This window comes from Oncorhynchus kisutch, linkage group LG15, assembly GCF_002021735.2.
Source record: "Oncorhynchus kisutch isolate 150728-3 linkage group LG15, Okis_V2, whole genome shotgun sequence".
Taxonomy (NCBI): Eukaryota; Metazoa; Chordata; class Actinopteri; order Salmoniformes; family Salmonidae; genus Oncorhynchus; species Oncorhynchus kisutch.
The window spans coordinates 56,348,866-56,368,563 of record NC_034188.2 but is presented as its reverse complement, the minus strand read 5'-3'; the positions used below and the strand labels follow the sequence as shown (position 1 = coordinate 56,368,563).

Below are 19,698 nucleotides of genomic sequence, written 5' to 3'. Positions count from 1 at the left end.
CATTTTCCATACATAACATCTAAAGAGGTTGGCCATCTATATTATAGTCTTGAAAAGTGGAAAAAGGAGAGGCTCTCCAGGAATGATGGGACGGGCCTGTACTTATCCTCTGAAACATGGCAGCCCTACACCTGAAGCCCTATTGATGTGTCTGAAGTCACGTGTGTCCGCGGGATGGCCCCATTTAAATGCATGAGGTGCCTCTTCTACCGAGCATAAAAAAGATTAAAGGAGATGCCTTTTTCCCCCTTCATTTCAGCCAAGTCAGCCAAAGAGAAAACGGAATACTAAATTGTTTCTTTCATTAAAACATCAAGGAGTCCGTTTCGTTAAGGGGTTCAAAGGCGACAGACAATATCTGCAGTTGTGTAGTGTGTCGCGTTCTCTTCCTCCAATACAGTCGCTGAAATAATGGGCAAGGAGAAGACAGCCATTCTTCTCCAGGGGGGTGGACTGGCGGCGGGGAACAGCCGCCGATCCACTTGGTAGCGGAAGTGTTAAAGCCGCCACCAAAAAGACAGACTAGTAACACTATGTCTGACAATGGCCTTGGCAATAAGGAGCCTTTCAGCAAGGAAAGGTGGGTGGGGGAGATGGCTTCCTGAAGGACCACTAAAAGGTTCTGACTGTCCCATGATAATTGGTAAAGGTCAGTTCCTCCTCCTTGTGCAGACTTCAAAGTAGAACTGCTTTACACCCCCCCCCCCCCCCCCCCCCCCCCCACCCGCTCTTTAGAGTGACACGCTGCCTTCACCATCTCCTTAGTATGTGCCTCGGTTCACCCCGTTAAATACCACACCATTGTGATTCAGGGCTAAATGTGGACAAAGCCATTGAGGATCACCTCTGTATTGATCGGAGATAAAGGAATCACTATGGAGATCCTCTATGACGATGATTGAGATGAAACTACACTTATCTATCGCTATGAACACGAAATTGGAATTAGCTCGACAGCTATTTGTATGACCAAATAAATTGAATGTCAATCAATTCCGGTCGCAGTTGTAAATGAGAACTTGTTCTCAACTGGCCTACCTGGTTAAATAAAGGTGAAAGAAAAAATTCCTTTCATTAACTGCCACTTTGATTAACTCAAAATGTGGCATGTGGATTTCATCCTAATCATGAACTAAATAGCCAAACCTCATGCATTGAAAGACAGCTGAGGAAACCCAGGTGGAGGTTGCTGACGGATATACATACGGCGATGCTAAAGCAAACACAAAGTAGTTCAAATCTCGGATCGGACTTATTCGGTAAACAAGTAGGAGTTTATAGTAGTATCTCTACTCACTGCACGGTGGATCTGTGTGCTTGTCTGCTAAGACCCCGCGTTGCTGCTCGGCACTCTAATTTAAATTATTTTGATTTCTTAACAAAGAATGAAAAATGCTGACATTAATTTATAAGCGACCAAAATCAATTCTGATAAAAAAAATCTGCTGACAAAGCGGTGCTGTTTGCTGCACAAAAAAAACAGATTACTGCTGCCTGCTGCAATAGGAGGCATCACGGGATCTATTTTATTGACAGATTTCAATGGTCTCAAACATTTGGCACATGACCAGCATACACTAATGCACAAATTGCTCTTGACACACTGTCATATGCTCAGCAAACACCAAAGTCAACCAATGGTGTCGGGGTATCCTAGTCACACAGATTTTCAATGGCTGCACGTCAACGGCTAGCCCGGGTTGCCTCAAGATCAAAAGCGAAAGGGTTGGGAAAATCGCCATATTATGATTCATATCATGTGCAATGACCCTGTCTTTAAAGCACCGATGCCTAGAAGCGTGCTGCAAGTCCATGGCTTTTATTATTCACAGAAAATGTACTTTGTCTGATCATTTGTTTTCCAATTACACTGGTGTCCCTGCTTGCAGACATTGTGTCAGCTGCGGTGACATGAGCATGGTCTCTGATAGCTAACTAGCAGGCAGAGGCGGCGTTGCTGCTGCGGTTGGAGAAATGTTCATACCGTTTCATACCACTTTTTTTTTACTCGGCTTTTGGATTTTCTTGTTTGTGTCGTTGGAAGGGAAACCACACCCACTTCATCCGGCAGACATTCCCCCTTAAGCTATGTGCAAAAAAATGTTGGATTCAGCAGTAAATGGGTGTTGGATAATTGAGTGATGTGATGACGGTGTGACTTTCTCCTATAGCCAACCCGAATTCTACTATTACTAACAGTGGGATGTGATATGGGCTTTCAATATGAAGCCATAGTTTCAGCATGGGGGGGAGAGGAAATTAATTAAATGCTTCACATAGGAAGAAGTAAGCTGTCACATTGTTATAAAAATCACCATAGGAGTTGGCAAGACAGCATAAACAGATCTGGGACCAGGCTAATGTCAGCGCATATCCACATAACAGTTGAAGTCTACAGTAGGACTATTGGAGCGAAAAAAGAAAAGGACGAAATACAATGTAGAATCAATGTTTAGCTCTAAATGTCAAAGTCATGAAATATGTGCAGATAAATGGAAACACAGGAAGACTATATGAGAAATACCAATGATCAAGCAGTGTCTAATGGAACCCAATGGGATTCTGGTAACAGGGAAGAATTTGCTGGGACAGATCCACTTAGAACACGACACAAGCATCAATTCATGTATTGAACTTTTAGTGCTATGAATAGACCAGCTCGTAAGTTCATCGCTATGTGACGGCGTTCTCCTGTAGCTTTTGTGTGGTAAAATGGTATTTTAGGATCTTTTCCATCCCTAATCACTATTTGTCTGAGATGAATTTCCAATAGGGGGTGGTGCTGCCATCAATGGGGATGTTAGACAAAAAATAGACACAATTATTGCACAAACTATTATTGCACAAACAAACATATTATAGCACATACTAATCAACGTTAATGGGTTAACTTGAATTTCAGCTTCAGGTTTGATGTGCAGCGCAAGTGTACCAAGATGAAGATAAAGAACTACTGGAAATTGCTTCAGGGGAAACGGCAAGAAACAAGACCTCACAGTGAGGGCCTCAGATCTACATTCTGCCGGGCAGACAGACATCTCCTTGTCTTCCATACTGTGTGGACAGTTGATAAGGAGTTCTTGACAGCTAAAGAGAACTCCCTGTCAGCTGTCCAGATAATATGGAAGACAATGAGATTACAGAGACCTATAGGTGGGCTGCTGGTTGACGGAGGACAATGGTGGGCTGTCAGTCTTGAGACAAGCAGCCATGTACATGGTTACCATACTAGAACGTATTGATTACTTTACATGCATAAGGAATGCACATGTTAGGGGTGAAGAAAGGGTCAAGAGGAACTAGTTGGGTGGAAAGTCACTTAGTGATATGGAAAGTTACTGGGGGGAAGTGCAGAAAGGTAATTTCTGTTCAAATATGTTACTGTTGCATATGAATGTTCCTAAGGAGGGAGGCAACGGGCGACAGTCTAATTTCAGTTCTTGATAAGGTAGACCCGTTTGGAACAGGTGAAAAGAGAAGACACTGCTGGGAGGGGGGCCACAGGGGCCTGAAGGTAGAAAGATGGACTTGTGTGGCTTGTATGTTGTCTTTGCAGCTGTATGACACAGTGAGTAAACTTGGTTAAAGCTTTTTCGAGTCGTCCGTTTCAGTTTTTACTCTGTTTATTCCGAACAATGGCCAGGTTACTGTAAACTTTTACTGTAAAATACACTTTTTGGATTGATTGGTTGGTTGATTGATTGGTTAATTGTGCTAGTGCCTACCTTGGACAATGAGATGGACATTAGAGGTCTTGGACTGCTGTTTGGTCTGGATGGAGCATGTGTAGGAGCCCTCGTCGTACACATCCACTTTCTGGATGCGAAGGCTGTACTCCAGCTGGCCCTTGTTCACCAGGTCCACACGCGGGTCCAGCGACCACTTGTCCTCCCCAGCGAAGATGATGTTGGATCGGTTGAGCCAGGCAACTTTGGACACCTTATCATCCACGTAACACCTGGAAGGAGAAAAGAAAGAGGAAATGAACCAAGTTACGAATCAGGTCGATTTGAAAAGAATTATGCGCCAGAACCGCGTGAAATTAATATTCAAATCTATGTAGGTCTATTGTACAGTGCCTTGCGAAAGTATTCGGCCCCCTTGAACTTTGTGACCTTTTGCCACATTTCAGGCTTCAAACATAAAGATATAAAACTGTGTTTTTTTGTGAAGAATCAACAACAAGTGGGACACAATCATGAAGTGGAACGACATTTATTGGATATTTCAAACTTTTTTAACAAATCAAAAACTGAAAAATTGGGCGTGCAAAATTATTCAGCCCCCTTAAGTTAATACTTTGTAGCGCCACCTTTTGCTGCGATTACAGCTGTAAGTCGCTTGGGGTATGTCTCTATCAGTTTTGCACATCGAGAGACTGAAATTTTTCCCATTCCTCCTTGCAAAACAGCTCCAGCTCAGTGAGGTTGGATGGAGAGCATTTGTGAACAGCAGTTTTCAGTTCTTTCCACATATTCTCGATTGGATTCAGGTCTGGACTTTGACTTGGCCATTCTAACACCTGGATATGTTTATTTTTGAACCATTCCATTGTAGATTTTGCTTTATGTTTTGGATGATTGTCTTGTTGGAAGACAAATCTCCGTCCCAGTCTCAGGTCTTTTGCAGACTCCATCAGGTTTTCTTCCAGAATGGTCCTGTATTTGGCTCCATCCATCTTCCCATACATTTTAACCATCTTCCCTGTCCCTGCTGAAGAAAAGCAGGCCCAAACCATGATGCTGCCACCACCATGTTTGACAGTGGGGATGGTGTGTTCAGGGTGATGAGCTGTGTTGCTTTTACGCCAAACATAACGTTTTGCATTGTTGCCAAAAAGTTCAATTTTGGTTTCATCTGACCATAGCACCTTCTTCCACATGTTTGGTGTGTCTCCCAGGTGGCTTGTGGCAAACTTTAAACGACACTTTTTATGGATATCTTTAAGAAATGGCTTTAAGAAAAAGGCAAAGTTCAAGGGGGCCGAATACTTTCGCAAGGCACTGTATATAGGAAGTCTATATGTAGTGACCAAAGATAAACAAAATATTAATTATTGGAATGAAAATTACTCCTCCTAATCTGAGGCATCTCTGAGGGATAGCTGAGAACATGCTAGCAGATACCCAGAGACTTCCAGTCATTGCTCTAACGCTAGTTAGCAACTGGGCAAGCGTTAGTTAGCAACTTTCTTCAAACTACACGCACAAGTTCACGCACAAGTTCATCTGACTAAGTAGATCTGACAATATCCCTTTAAGCTCGTTCCTATCTCTCTAGTTCTTCCTGCTTTGCTCTCTCTTCTGATAAATGTATAATATATGCCATTAAGCATATGTTTTTATCCAAAGCGACTTACAGTCACGCGTGCATACATTTTTTCATATGGGTGGCCCCAGGAATCAAACCCACTATAGAGGACCACAGCTATATGTAGGTGAACAGTGATGGTTCTCCTCTTGATTCAAAAGGACATCAGTATCCTCTTGTTTACCTCGGCTTGTTGCATGCTGTCAGAGCATTACGCCGTGTATAGGTATGACGTCTACGACTGTGTGTTAGAGCGCCTGCTTAATGAATAAATGTAAGGGGACGTCTGAATCGATGAGAATGGATATCATGCATAATATAACATGGCAGACATACGCCGGAAATGCAAATTGAAAACTCAGCCGCTCGACACAGTATATCGGTTGTATTCAAAACAGAAAGTGAATTAGTCGGGGAGCAGAAGTTGTTTCACAATGACCCTGAGGGATTCTCACATGCAGTAGTCACTATTGTGGCCTTTCCTATTGAAGGAGAGGTGGCTTATCAGCAATCGGGGAGGGTCACCATCTTAATAACGGCCCGTATTTGTAAAGTGTCTCAGAGTAAGGATGCTGATCTAGGATCAGTTTTGTCAGAAGGGACCTGATCCTAGACCAACACTGCTACTCTGAGACGCTTTTTTGGAATATAACCCATTCCAAAACAAACTGCACCCTCCACAGGCAAACCCTAATAATACCCAATAGCCATGACATCACTTCATGACATCTGAGATACTGTACATGTCTCTTAAATAAAGCTTTTTCCAACGCCTTTATCAGCCAATAGGAACCCGTTCTAACCCTCTGCCCTCCAATCAGAAACACACTGGACTCCCCATCAGGTGAGCAGAACTACAGCAGGAGCACAGTAGTTTCCTCATCGCGCTTCACAAACCCTCCGCAGGCCCCCAACGCTCCCTGGTCACCGCATGCAGGGCGCCAGCCAAACCTTTTTCCTGTTCAAACTAATAAGCTGCTGGCCTAGAAGGCATGTGGCTCCTGCCTCCCTCCCTCCCTCCCTCCCTGTCTCTAAGCAACCCCTGTTTTGGCGAGCAGCAGGCAGGTGGCGAGGCAGGCAGGATGACAGGGGTCTGGTGGGTTTGACGGATGCCTGTGCTGCTGAGCTGAGCTGGGCCGCGGCCATGCTGCAGGGTTCGCTGTGGGGGAAGTCCACAGCTCCCAGTACAGGCAGCAGATGCAGAGTGGGAGACTCTAATGAGAGGGGAGAGGTGCCACGCTCTGGCAGACAGCTACTCCCCCTGTACTCCCGTCATACTTCCCCCAGCAGAACTGAACCATGCTGAGGGGGTGTGAGGGGGTGCTGGGACGCACAGCTGCTCTACAGGCAGGATACAAAAAACACTGAAAAAACAACCAGCTCACTTACATAATCACACCTGCTCTCTCTCTCGCAATCAATAAACCTGACCATACCCCCCCGTAACACTGTTTTGATTAAAAGAATGGAGAATTATGTCGGCAGGTCATGGGCTAACTACCTTTCTACTTTAGTTTGTGAGGGGGGCTGTTCCTTTTAACAAGTCTTTCTGTTTGCACGTGGCACACAGAGGAAAAAGGCAAAACCAGGTCATATCTTTTCCCCTTACAGCATTTCCTCGCCCCAGATACGTTCTCGGGAGCAGGTTAAGTGTATTTCCGGGAAGGTGGTCGGTATTCTCCAAGGACATGGCTTAGAGGGAACAGTGCATTCGCTTAAAAACGAGGAGGAATAGAAAAGCCCTTGGTAGGTAAAAGAACAGAGCAGACGGCACCTCAACGGATGCCAGATAAAAACGTCTTTAGAGGACTAATGATTTCACACGTTCATAAACAACCAGGTGATTAATTAGCCGTGTTTGTGTATAGTGTACATAATAATCAACCTACTAATTCATTTCACATGTCTGCCATTAAGAAAATTCTGTTAATATTACAGACGCTAGGAACTACTGACATGCTGTTGAATCGATGCAAAAGACTAAATTTAAGCATAGTGGGTTGAAACACAAATCACTATTATCCTTGTAAAATTGTGTTGACAGAGTTTATTGTGAGGGTCACATTAATTGCTTTGATTCAAAAGGAAAGTGTGATGTTTTTGAAGGTTGCTTAAGAAATACACCGAGTGTAATGATGCATTTAAAAGAAAGATGATGAGGGTGAGAAAAAGTCTCCTTTTATTTATAGACTTAAAAGGAATTGATATCATTAGGGGGGGGGGAAAAACCCAATGCCCCCTGGATCCAAATCTAGCCCATAGGGTGAAACCTGCGGGAAATCAATCTATCCTAGATGCTACAAATACAACAAACATAACTAACTGTACAAGTGAATAAAACCCACAGTGGCAACAGAACACACATGTTGTACAATGAAGAAAAGGGAGAAATGGGGAGAGAAAAAAGGAACAACAAGATTGGAGGCTGCTGGTTACCTGAGGATGCTCCTTTCACCTTTTGGTGCCTCCTTTGAATTACTTTTTCCCCGAACACTTAGCGCTTTCTGTTCAACATGATTCACTCAGAACAGCCCCCAGAGGAAGAAGCTGTGTGCTTGTGACATAAATGCATCTGGAAAGATTGAGACCCTCTCCTTTGTCTTTGGGCATTTTTCCCACAACAAAGCCTTTAAATAACCACAAAACATTGGAACATTTTCCCATCATGCACCTTTTTCTTGCTCTTCTGGTTCACATACATCACTGTCCGAATAATCAGTCAACTAGGAGATTATTATTTTGAGATGCATCCTTATAGTACAGTGACTGCTGGTTTATCTGTCTTGCAAAACCAGTTGTGGAGGTGAGAAAATATTGCTTGAGTATAACAACTGTGAGATAGATGATACCTCTGAGAATCCTAGTCAAGGGGATGTAAGGCAAGGGCATCCTGCTTCGATTAAACCTCCTGAGATGCGCTCTCTGCACATTGTGCCTCCATAACAGAGGATAAACCTGAGATGAGTAACCTCTTCCCTCACCGTAAATAAAACATTATATACATTAGAAAATAATTTGCTGTAAAACGCCCTCGGTAGGATCCATAGGGAAAAACAATTGAGGACATGTTAATACTGTACTCTGAGGAAGAGAATGTAACAGCAAAGGAGGTAAGGCTTCTGGACAGCAAGGGTATTGGAGTATGCTACTGTGAATGATTAGTATTCACTCTACATATCACTGGCTGTGGCTCCATTAGCACAGGTCCCTATGAGGCCTTTCCAGTAGCGCTCTCTCTGCTGCTTGTGGCCTTGAGAGAGGGCTAAAGGTTAGATTGCCCTGGCACAGAGGCCTCTAATTACCAAGACTTGACAAGGCACCTGTCATCTTGAATAAGAAGACCACTCAAGTCTTGGTATGAGTGGTACTGTTGAAATTGCTTACTTACAGTATAACTTGTCTGGAAAGTTGAGAGGTTGGCAACTACAATGGCCATCCGCTCCACATTCCGAGCGCTCTGAAGAGGTTGTGTGGTGCACCTGAGGTTTTTATGAATACACTCCATGATTAATTGATAGGCTTATGCAAGATAAAAATGTATCTTAAAGCTGTATTATGGAACTTTTTGGGCGATCCAACCCAATTCCCAGACATGCTAGTGATAGATCTGTCATTCTCATTGAAAGCACGTCTAAGAAGCGGTAGATCTGTTCTGTGTGCGCTATTTCTATACTTCCCATTCTTGAGGTTCGCATCTTTTACTTTTGGTTTTGTACACCAGCTTCAAACAGCTGAAAATACAATATTTTGGGTTATGGAAAATATATTTCACAGCGGTTTAGATTGTACAATGATTCTCTACACTATACTTGGTGGTTTTGTCACGTAAACTGAAATTAGGCGAACTATTAGAATTTGAACAACCAGGAAATGGCGGAGCGATTCCAGCATAGTGCACCTTTTAATATCTAAAGCGACCGTTTCCTTCAACCTTGGGGTTGCTGTTTGGTCAGTCTGTGTCAGCTGTCAAAAAAAACTAAAGTGGGTGTTTTATTCTGTCCCTCATCTTGGTCCACAAGTGGAAATACCCCACATCGAGTGTTATCCAAATAAAAGGCTATTCTCCTCCCAGTCCGGACAGTGACTAAGGTTTCTCTCTACTCTCAGCCAGCCAGTCCTGGCGCTGGCCAATCAAAGCCCAAGAGAAGTGTACAACAGTTCTCAAGTTTGAAGGTCCACTAAGTTTCATTTGTGATAAATGTCCTTACTGTACACAGTCTTGACACCAGCAGTAAAACATGCAGTACAAGGTTGGATTGTTTGTTACCTATGTAGACAATTGCAACAAGACACAGAAGTCTGTTCTGCCCGACAACAGTGTTGTGTTAATGCAGTGGTCTTTAGGTCCAAGGCAGAGAGCTACCTTGATTAATAAGTAAAGAATTATTAATGCATTAAATGTTCTAGTGCTCCCAATATCTCCATAATTGTGTGTGCATGCATGAATTAATTTAACATGCGTACATTAGCCTAATGGTTACATGGTTTATGCAGAGTTCTACATCCTGTGCTATTGATGTTACTTTATGATTTAAGTTATAAGTGCTATGATTATACACTTTCCATATTCAAAGCATTTCAGTTTTTTTTACAGGCTATATCTTTAACTGAAAAACATGAAACAATATGTCAGGTACGTAAAAAACTAAACACGGTCAGTTAAAGTGATTATTTGTAAAGTACGATATTACTGTGAGTCCCACATCGCAGCCCTGACAGACTGAGGTGAACAAAGAAAATTGGCTGGTATGAAAAAGTGGAGAAACCGGAGCTAAATTTGTCGTAAACGAAAGCCTGGCTATGGTCTGGATAAAAGTGTGTTCTACAGTCGATGTTTAAAGGACACATCTGGCATCCCTCAAAATGCCTCATCTCCATATCTGAAAGGTGGATAGATTGGGAGAAATAATGAGCGTGGTTGGAAAATGAATGATCCACCCGGCTGTACATTATATACCCACACTATTTCAGCCACGGTATATACAAGCTTACAGATATTCCATTAATTGCTTTCTGTCTGAGGAGGGCAACGGAAGGGGTGGTGTGGCACTGTTCCATGAGATAACGCCAAGACGGTCCTGATGTGTGACTGCAAGAAAAAGTGGTTTTCCGTGCTTGAATTCATGCTTCCTCTCACTATGAAAGAGTGGAAAGCAGAAGGAATATTAATAATGCCGTGAAATGCATGGCTGCCACAAAATAATACACACAACGGAATAAATGCAATTTTATCAGGCTGATAATTAATCACAAAGGTGTCGACGCTCGCAGTAAAATTTTCCTGGGTGTAAATCTGTCTTCCTGCAAATATTCCAAGTTAGACAAGGAGGAAGTGAGTTTCTCAGGACAGATGCCACCCAACACACTACAACAGATTGCCTCAAGACAAACCTACCAGTCACCCAGATGATTACTGAGAGAGCAACCACTTAAATTACTCTGAAGTTGCTGATTTTTATTTCAGTTGACAGCTGGCGTTGAAGCACTCGCTCATTTCAAGTGAAAAACCCATTTTGTGGGCCTCAGCGTTGCCAATTTCTTGCTGTCACAGGTAGCTGGGAATTGACTGTGGAACATGCGGCATATCACTTTAAAGTGACGGGGGAAACTGGTAATCGCTTTACGCTGGCCACATGCTCCTGTCGCCTCTTATAAGAACCTTGTTCACTCAGGAAAAAATCCTTAAACCTAAACGCACTTGGAGGGGGAAGAATGAGGATTCGCCCACTATTGTCTCGCTAGCTCTGGCTCTGGAGTGGAGGGGTGTAGACATGGACCATACATTACAGACACAACCAAGAGGTTTCTGGCAGACACCATTACACCACATGAATTAACAACAAGGTGAACCAGGACCGGAACAAACACTGTTATCAATTGAGACAGGCCGCTGGTGTTTTGGGTAACTGTTTTTACATCCAGAACAGGTTGAGATTGTTTCCACGGTAACAGATTGTATCAGACATGTGTCTAAACCATATCTGAAAGATAATTTACAGCAACTTTTAAAACCAATGTATATTAATAATAGCATACACATGATCTCCCGCAAGAGTGAAATTTCACTGAATTTGAGATTGGGGAATAATCATGTTAGCAGAAAATGCAGTTTGAGAATATGAAGAATTGACAACATCTGCAAGATATGACAGTGTTGGGTTGAAGGATTGTCTGTTATTATGATAAAAGTAGGCCTCGTTTACACTCGTGATCTATCTGCGCAAAGCACACTTCTGAAATATTGAGCATCAATGTTTTCCCATCCCAGATCTCAGAACTGTTTTGTAGTGAATTCTTCTTTCATAACCCATTAAGATCCTCACCTTTTTAAAGGTATCTAAAGTGCAGAGTGTGAATACCCTGAAACATTTGTAAATCAGTAAGTTTGGACACACCTACTCATTCTTTATTTTTAGTATTTTCTACATTGTAGAATAATAGTGAAGATATCAAAACTATGAAATGACACATATGGAATCATGTAGTAACCAAAAAAGTGTTAAACATATATTATATTTGAGATTCTTCAAAGTCGCCACCCTTTGCCTTGGACAGCTTTGCACACTCTTGGCATTCTCTCAACAAGCTTCATGAGCTAGTCACCTGGAAGGCATTTCAATTAGCAAGTGTGCCTTGTTAAAAGTACATTTTTGGAATTTCTTTCCTTCTTACAGTTTATTACAATCACTTTGGCACTAATTTCAGAACCTTGATGTCATTTTTCAAAACTCTAAACACAAAACTCACAACCGATGATCAAAATGCAAATTTTTCCAATTACATGGATACAATACACAAAGCTAATATCAGTTCATTGAACTAAAATCACCTGTTCAAAATAACAGAACTTAACATCAAAGTATTACCATTTCAAAATGCAATTCACACATTACATCTGAGATGACTGTCTATTCATTTCATTACAATGATCTAACTATCAATTGATACAACTGCTCAAAATGATAAGGTACTGTTGCATTACTCTTAATGCATAGTTTTATGGAAACTGACAAACAATATTCCATGTTTAGATCATGAAAGTTTCAGGATAACGAGATCCACTGACACCAATTACCGTGGAACATGAACCAATTGGAATATATTATATTTCATGTAATATTTCATCATCATTCTTTATCAGACACTGTTTCCATGGTCCCATGTACCACTTTTCCAGACCATGTTTTCAGATTTGACATTATTGTCCACTCACTGGCCACTTTATTAGGTACACCTACCGAGTACCCCCTTTTGCCTCCACAACAGCCTGAATTATTCATGGTGTTTGTACGTTACAGTAAGAGATGCCCTTCTGCACACCACGGTTTTAAACAGCTGTTATTTGAGCATTTGTGGCCTTTCTGTTAGCTTGAATGAGTCTGGACATTCTCCTCTGACCTCTCTCATTAACAAGGTGTTTTTGTCCACAGAAATGCTGCTCACTGAATGTGTTTTGTTTATCGCACCATTCTCTGTAAACTCTAGAGATTGTAGTGCGTTTAAATCCCAGGAGGGGCAGCTGTTTCTGAGATGCTGGAATCACCATGTGTGGCATCAACAATCATACCACAGGCAAACTGGCTTAGATTACTCATCTTGCCTGTTCTAATGTTTGGTCGAACAACATCTAAAGCTCTCTACTTTATATACTCTATATATTGAGTTGCAGGCAGCCACATGATTCGCTGTTTGAATGTAACTTGATGTAACTCCTTGATGAGCTAAATCAGGTCTGTAGAGCTGATGGCATGACCTATGTCATTGTGTGGGATAATGTCAGGCTCCACCATGCTCAAATGGTGCAAGCATGGTTTCAGGCCCAACCACAGTTTACCACCCTGTACTTACCCCCATACTCTCCTGTCCTTAACCCGATTGAGGAATTTTTCTCCACATGGAGGTGGAAGGTATATGATAGGCACCCTCAAGAACAAGCCACCCTTCTCCAGGCCATGGATAACGCATGCAATGACATCAAGGAAGACTAGTGTCAGGCCTGGATTCTCCATTCCCGAAGATTCTTCCCAAGATGTTTGCTAATGATAACATCCATTGTGATGTGGATGAGAACCTATGGCCAAATCCACAAGACAGGGTTGAGGGAAATATAGAAGTACAGTAATCAACCCTTTGTTAGGCTTTTTACAGTAAGCCAGGTGAGGAACACTGCAGTGGATGTTTTACTGTCGTTTTTTTCTTTTTTGGTAGCTTATTTATGATTTGATTCCAAGAAACCTATGAGTAATTTTATTATATTTTATCAATACATTTCAGATTTTGTTCAATGATTCCAGTGTCTGTAATATTCTCTCTACTAGTCCTTTTACAGTGATGTATTTACATGTAGTAGCATATTGAAACATGTATCACATATTTTGTACTACAATATTTAATGATTGTACGAACAACTACACAGTGAAACTATCGGTATCTTGTGTGTGGGTGATCTAAATGAATGTTACTATGGTATTTCATGATAAATGAGTTATTTGAACCAATGATTCTGCAAGTGCAAGGTTTCTTTAAAGATATGAATTCATCATGCAATGTTTTGAACATTGGACAGCCTGTATTTGTGTCTAGAGTTTTGAAAAATGACCACTATGTTCTGAAATTAGTGCCAAAGTGATTGTAAAAAAACTGTAATGCGTTTGAGTCAATCAGTTGTGTTGTAGGGGTGGTACACAGAAGATAGCCCTATTTGGTAAAAAACCAAGTCCATATTATGGCAAGAACAGCTCAAATAAGCAAAGAGAAACGTCAGTCCATCATTACTTTAAGACATGAATGTCAGTCCATGCGGAAAATGTCAAGAACTTTGGAAGTTTCTTCAAGTGCAGTCGCAAAACCCATCAAGCGCTATGATGAAAATGGCTCTCATGAAGATCGCCACAGGAAAGGATGACCCAGAGTTCCCTCTGCTGCAGAGGATACGTTCATTAGAGTTACCAGCCTCAGAAATTGCAGCACAAATAAATACTTCACAGAGTTCAAGTAACAGACACATTTCAACATCAACTGTTCAGAGACTGCATGAATCAGGCCTTCATTGCTACAAAGAAACCACTACTAAACGACACAAATAATAAGAAGAGACTTGCTTGGGCTAAGCAACGCGAGCAATGGACATTAGACCGGTGAAAATCTGTCCTTTGGTCTGATGAATCCAAATTAGATGTTTTGGTTCCAACCGCTGTGTCTTTGTGAGACGCAGAGTAGGTGAATGTATGATCTCTGCATGGAGGAGGAGGTGTGATGGTGCTTTGCTGGTGACACTGACTGATTTATATAGAATTCAAGGCACACTTAACCATTATAGCTACCACAGCATTCTGAAGCGATACACAGTCCCACTAAGCACAAACCAGATGGGATGATCATTTGTTTCTCAACAGGACAACGACCCAGCACACACCTCCAGGATGTGTAAGGGCTATTTGACCAAGAAGGAGAGTGATGGATGCTGCATCAGATGACCTGGCCTCCACAATCAGCCGACCTCAACCCAATTGAGATGGTTTGGGATGAGTTGGACCGTAGAGTGAAGGAAAAGCAGCCAACAAGTGCTCAGCATATGTGGGAACTCCTTCAAGACTATTGGAAAAGCATTCCTCATAAAGCTGGTTGAGAGAATACCAAGAGTGTGCAAAGCTGTCATCAAGGCAAAGGGGGGCTACTTTGAACAATCTAAAATCTCAAATCTATTTTGAATGTGTTTTATTTCACAGTTTTGATGCCAATGGCACCAATCTATAATTTCTCTCCCTGTAGACAATGTGATATTTTGGTTTGCAATACCCCTGAGGTTTGACCACAAAGATTCTGCTTAATTTCACTTTTTTCAATCATGAGTGGTAGACAGAAAAATATATCTCAGCACAGATACAATATAAAGTCCTGAAATACACGTCTGGTGAATCATGTAAGTGGCAGTTCTTTGTGTAGCCTGTGTAATTTGAGAGACATTGTATTAGAGAGCTGGTGTGTGTGTGTGTCTGTGTGGGAGACGTGAGAGTGGGATCGAAAAATTAATGTGTAATAGTCATGACATGGGTTGGTGATGAGAGGGACTGTGTGTGTAGGACCTGTGACCGTTCTGATGGTGTGTGTGTGCGCGTGCATGCTTTCCTTCGTTCGTGTGTGTGTGTGTGTGAGAGCAAGCGTGTGTGTGTGTGTGTGCTGGTGGTTTCAGTGTGTACAGGAGCAGCTGTGGGGGTGTGTTCTGATCCTCTGAGGGACAGTGTGGGAGGGTGATGTGAGGGACAGTAGTTTGAAGGTGAACTTGGGGTTCAGAGAACTCTCAAACAGCTCTATGATGGATTCGGGAGCGCAATTTAAAACACTTCTACCGCCGAGTCCAGTGCAAAGAGAGCCGTTAATCACCATGACAGTACCGTGCTTTATGTGTCAACAGGAGGGGAAACTGTGGCAGAGAGACAAGGACTTCACAGGTTAAAATATTGTTCTTTTAGAAACTCCTAGAACCGGTGACTTCTAACTCTTTTGTTCTCTCTACTTTTTCAGAGCGAGATAAGCAGCGTTTGATTAATCTAATATTAAGAATGGACAATAAAAGCTGACACACTGTCCACACAGCAAAACGGACATAACTCCCTGCCAAAATTAATGGGAGATACCGTGTTTAAGAATTCTGATATTATGGTCAACATTTTATTTTGAATCTGGATCTCCTATGGAAATGCCCGACTTCTGCGAAATATGGATACAGTCATGTTGAACGGATCTCCAAAAAAGTTAACAACCAGTGAGCCATAATGATTCATATTCCAGGTGCAGCTGAGAACCTGGAGGCTGTGTGGTGGGGTGGAGAGTAACAATGATCTAAATATGACAAATCACCTCTCATTTGGAACCCGCCCCCTGTTGACTCCTCTGGCAGCTACGGTCAGCAGTCCTGGGATCAGTTCAGTCCTGGCTGGAATATTAGATCTCTTCATTGCTGCTGACTACATTTCAAAGCAGCATGTCTATGAGCCTAGATTCTCATCCTTAAACTGCCACTGGTAAGTACCTCTGTACCTCTGCCTTGTTCCCCCATTCACTTTAGGTGATAAGAAAACTATGAATAAATATAGCCCCATTTCCAACATCAATACAGCCCAAAGTTGCCACTCGCCGATCAGTATCTAAGAGATATAAGAATCCATTATTTTCGAGGTGCTGTGCCTAAATCGATGAAGGGTTACTTTAGATGTCAGTTTGTGTTTCGGTGCCGGGGCTTTGAATGGAGACCCCTGGCAAGGTGCATTGAAGTCAGTAGCAGGGATCTCAGGCACTGGGCTGATCAGCCCAATCTTCTCACTAAGAACAGTGGGAATTGGACTTATCATCAACGCGACACCTAATCCTCCAGGGGGGGGCCTCGCCACCCCCCCCCTTTAACTTTACTTGTTTCCAAAGTAATTACAAATAGCAATGTTTTCTACCAGGAGAGAGGAGGAGAGGCTAGCAATTATCCCAGTGAGCCTTCTCTGAGGTGACTGACACCGGCACCTATTCCCCGTGTTGCCGGCGCTTGCGTTTGAACTAGTTTGAGAGGCTGCAAAGGTTTCTGTCAGCCCTTCTCTCTTGCTACATTATTAATGGGAGACTGTTGTGTATGAGGCGCCAGGCAGCGAGTGGCTGCGTCCTCTAAGGCGAGGCAGAGCGTCCAGAGCTGATTACCCAGCCTACTAGCCTGGATCGTGGTGGCAGCTGGACGGCTTCAGCATTTAGGCCACAGGCTAATGAAGCATCCAGCGGCGTAGCCATGTTTGATAAAGCCATCGTGGAGACCGTTTGCCAGGTGGAAAGCCTGAGAGGGATACACCCCAAAAATGTAAATAGATAAATATGTTGTATTGTCACATACACCGGATAGGTGCAGTGAATTGTGTTGTTTTACAGGGTCAGCCATAGTAGTACAGCACCTCCATAGTAGTACAGCGCCTCCATAGTAGTACAGCGCTTCCATAGTAGTACAGCGCCTCCATAGTAGTACAGCGCCTCCATAGTAGTACAGCGCTTCCATAGTAGTACAGCGCTTCCATAGTAGTACAGCGCCTCCATAGTAGTACAGCGCCTCCATAGTAGTACTGCGCCTCCATAGTAGTACAGCGCCTCCATAGTAGTACAGCGCCTCCATAGTAGTACAGTGCCTCCAGAGCAAATTAGGATTCAGTGCCTTGCTCAAGGGCACACCGGCAGATTTTCCACATTGTCGGCTCAGGTATTCCAATCAGCGACCTTTCGGATATTGGCCCAACAGTCTAACCACCTGCCGCCCTTTTTGTGGCCCTCATGCAGGAGTTGGATAGGGAATGGCTTGGAAAATGATAATTCAGCAAGCGATGAGTTGGTGTAAGTTTGCGAAACAAGATATTTTAGTGAGGAAAGGAAATACAAGAAATAGGTGTGGCTTTGTCAATAACATTACATTTACAATCTAATTATCTTAGAACATTTTGTGAAAACTCCCAATTAAGGTGATAATATGAATGTTCTACAGTGCCATGATGTCATTCACAAGGATTTGCATGCCATATTCCTTGGTCACAAATCAAATGGCAAAAAAAACATGAAACTCATCAGGTTTTTATCACGTTGAGGCTCATCTCAGCATCTCTGAGTTCAAAACGCATCCCTTTGCCTTGCAAGATGCGGGAGGAGAAGCAAGCATGTTTACACTGCTGTCATTCAGCACGTATGAGAGGAATTAAGTGGTGTAGGTCTCCAGAATGAATGAAAGGGCCCCAGGCGTGCCCAAGGACACTTCCTAGAAGCTATGGGGTTGTCACTAATCTCGTGACAAAGACCGAGGGAGAATTATTTACATACAAATGTGATGGTTGCCCTATACTTGCTCATTTTGTGTTTTTCCAACAAGTAGAACTAAAATGTCTAACTGTAATTGTGTTATTGTCACGACTTCTGCCGAAGTCATTGCCTCTCCTTGTTCTGGCGGTGCTCGGCGTTCGACGTCACTGGTCTTCTAGCCATCATTGATCCATTTTTCATTTTCCATTGGTTTTGTCTTGTCTTCCCACACACCTGTTTTCAATCCCATTCATTACCTGTTGTGTATTTAACCCTCTGTTTCCCCTCATGTCTTTGTCAGAGATTGTTTTATTGTCAGTGTTGTTTATTTGTTGTATTGGTGCGCGACGGGTCCTCGTACCCATGTTTTTTCATGTCTATACTTTTTAGTGTTATGGAGCATGTTCCGTGGACATTTATTAAAAGACTCCATTTACACTCTATTTTGAATCTCCTGCGCCTGACTTCCCTGCCACCTATACACACGGCGCTGACAGTTATATTTAGCCGCTTCAGTTACAGTCTGAGAAAGACTTCAGTGTACTTCTCTTTGCATTCTGGGTAAGGTTTTGATGGACTTCACATCCTCACCCACTTCCCTAAAACCTCTTACAAGACTCCCTCATTCACACCTGGCAACCACAGTTTATAGAGCTGATATAAAACAGCTCATTCCTCTACTTCTCATACTACATGTATGAGCTATGACTAATATGAAATTATTACACTTCAAATGTAATTACAGACCAATATAGCAAATTATTCTGGTCTATTCTGGTATGCGTGTCTCAATCTGGTAATATACTGTATTGCCACTACCACGTGGATTGCTAGGTGCTTCTGAGTCTGGGTGCTTAGGAACCTTCTAAAGGTTACAGTATTTTCATCACCACTGCCACTGAGTATAGGCTAAAGTGTTGAGTAATCAAGTTAAATGCTCTGAGCCAATCACAAAGTAGAAGTACAATCACCTACAGTACAGGCTGGACGACTGACTGAAAACATGACCTGCGAAGATGGGCACATATAATGTTCATTATCACTGAGAAGCTACCATCCAAACACTTGCTATAACTAGGATTGTTAACACATTGTTCATAGCCCAGACTGGCCTCAAAGTTAATTTACTTAAATAATGTAACGTACATACATTAACAGCCCCAGATGTCTCACGATAAAGCTTAATGTTCTCTGTTGGCTTGATAAAGCCATCTTGTCTTCTTGACTCATCCTTCCATTTACATTTTAGTAATTTGCCAGACGCTCTTATCCAGAGCGACTTACCGTAGTGAGTGAATCCCTTCCTCTCCCTCCTCATGGTTGTTATTATCGTACAGATGTACCCTCTGGACTCTGAAAACACAGCAGTGCTATCTATGTCTTCCCTCACCACGGGCCATCCAAAATCCACATTAGATTTGACTTAAGGGGAAGCCACTGTTAAAATAGAAGAATCCCACCCACTCAGACAACATGAATAACTCAGAAGCCCCCCCCCCCCCCCCAACATCCTTCTGGCCAGACTGTACTTGAACTGCATCAGAGGTCGTTGTTTGCTGCCACTTTTAAAGC

General features: G+C 42.6%; 1 protein-coding gene across 4 annotated transcripts in view; it reads right to left on the bottom strand.

Moving 5' to 3' along the window:
- The window catches only part of LOC109905519 (limbic system-associated membrane protein-like), a 1,129,933-nt gene that overhangs the window by 37,257 nt on the left and 1,072,978 nt on the right, over nucleotides 1–19,698 (bottom strand). For all 4 annotated transcript variants that reach the window (XM_020502925.2, XM_020502926.2, XM_020502924.2 and 1 more), the window contains one exon: nucleotides 3,726–3,958. In XM_020502925.2, coding sequence (XP_020358514.1) covers nucleotides 3,726–3,958 — 233 coding nt within the window. The remainder of the gene's footprint in view (nucleotides 1–3,725; nucleotides 3,959–19,698) is intronic.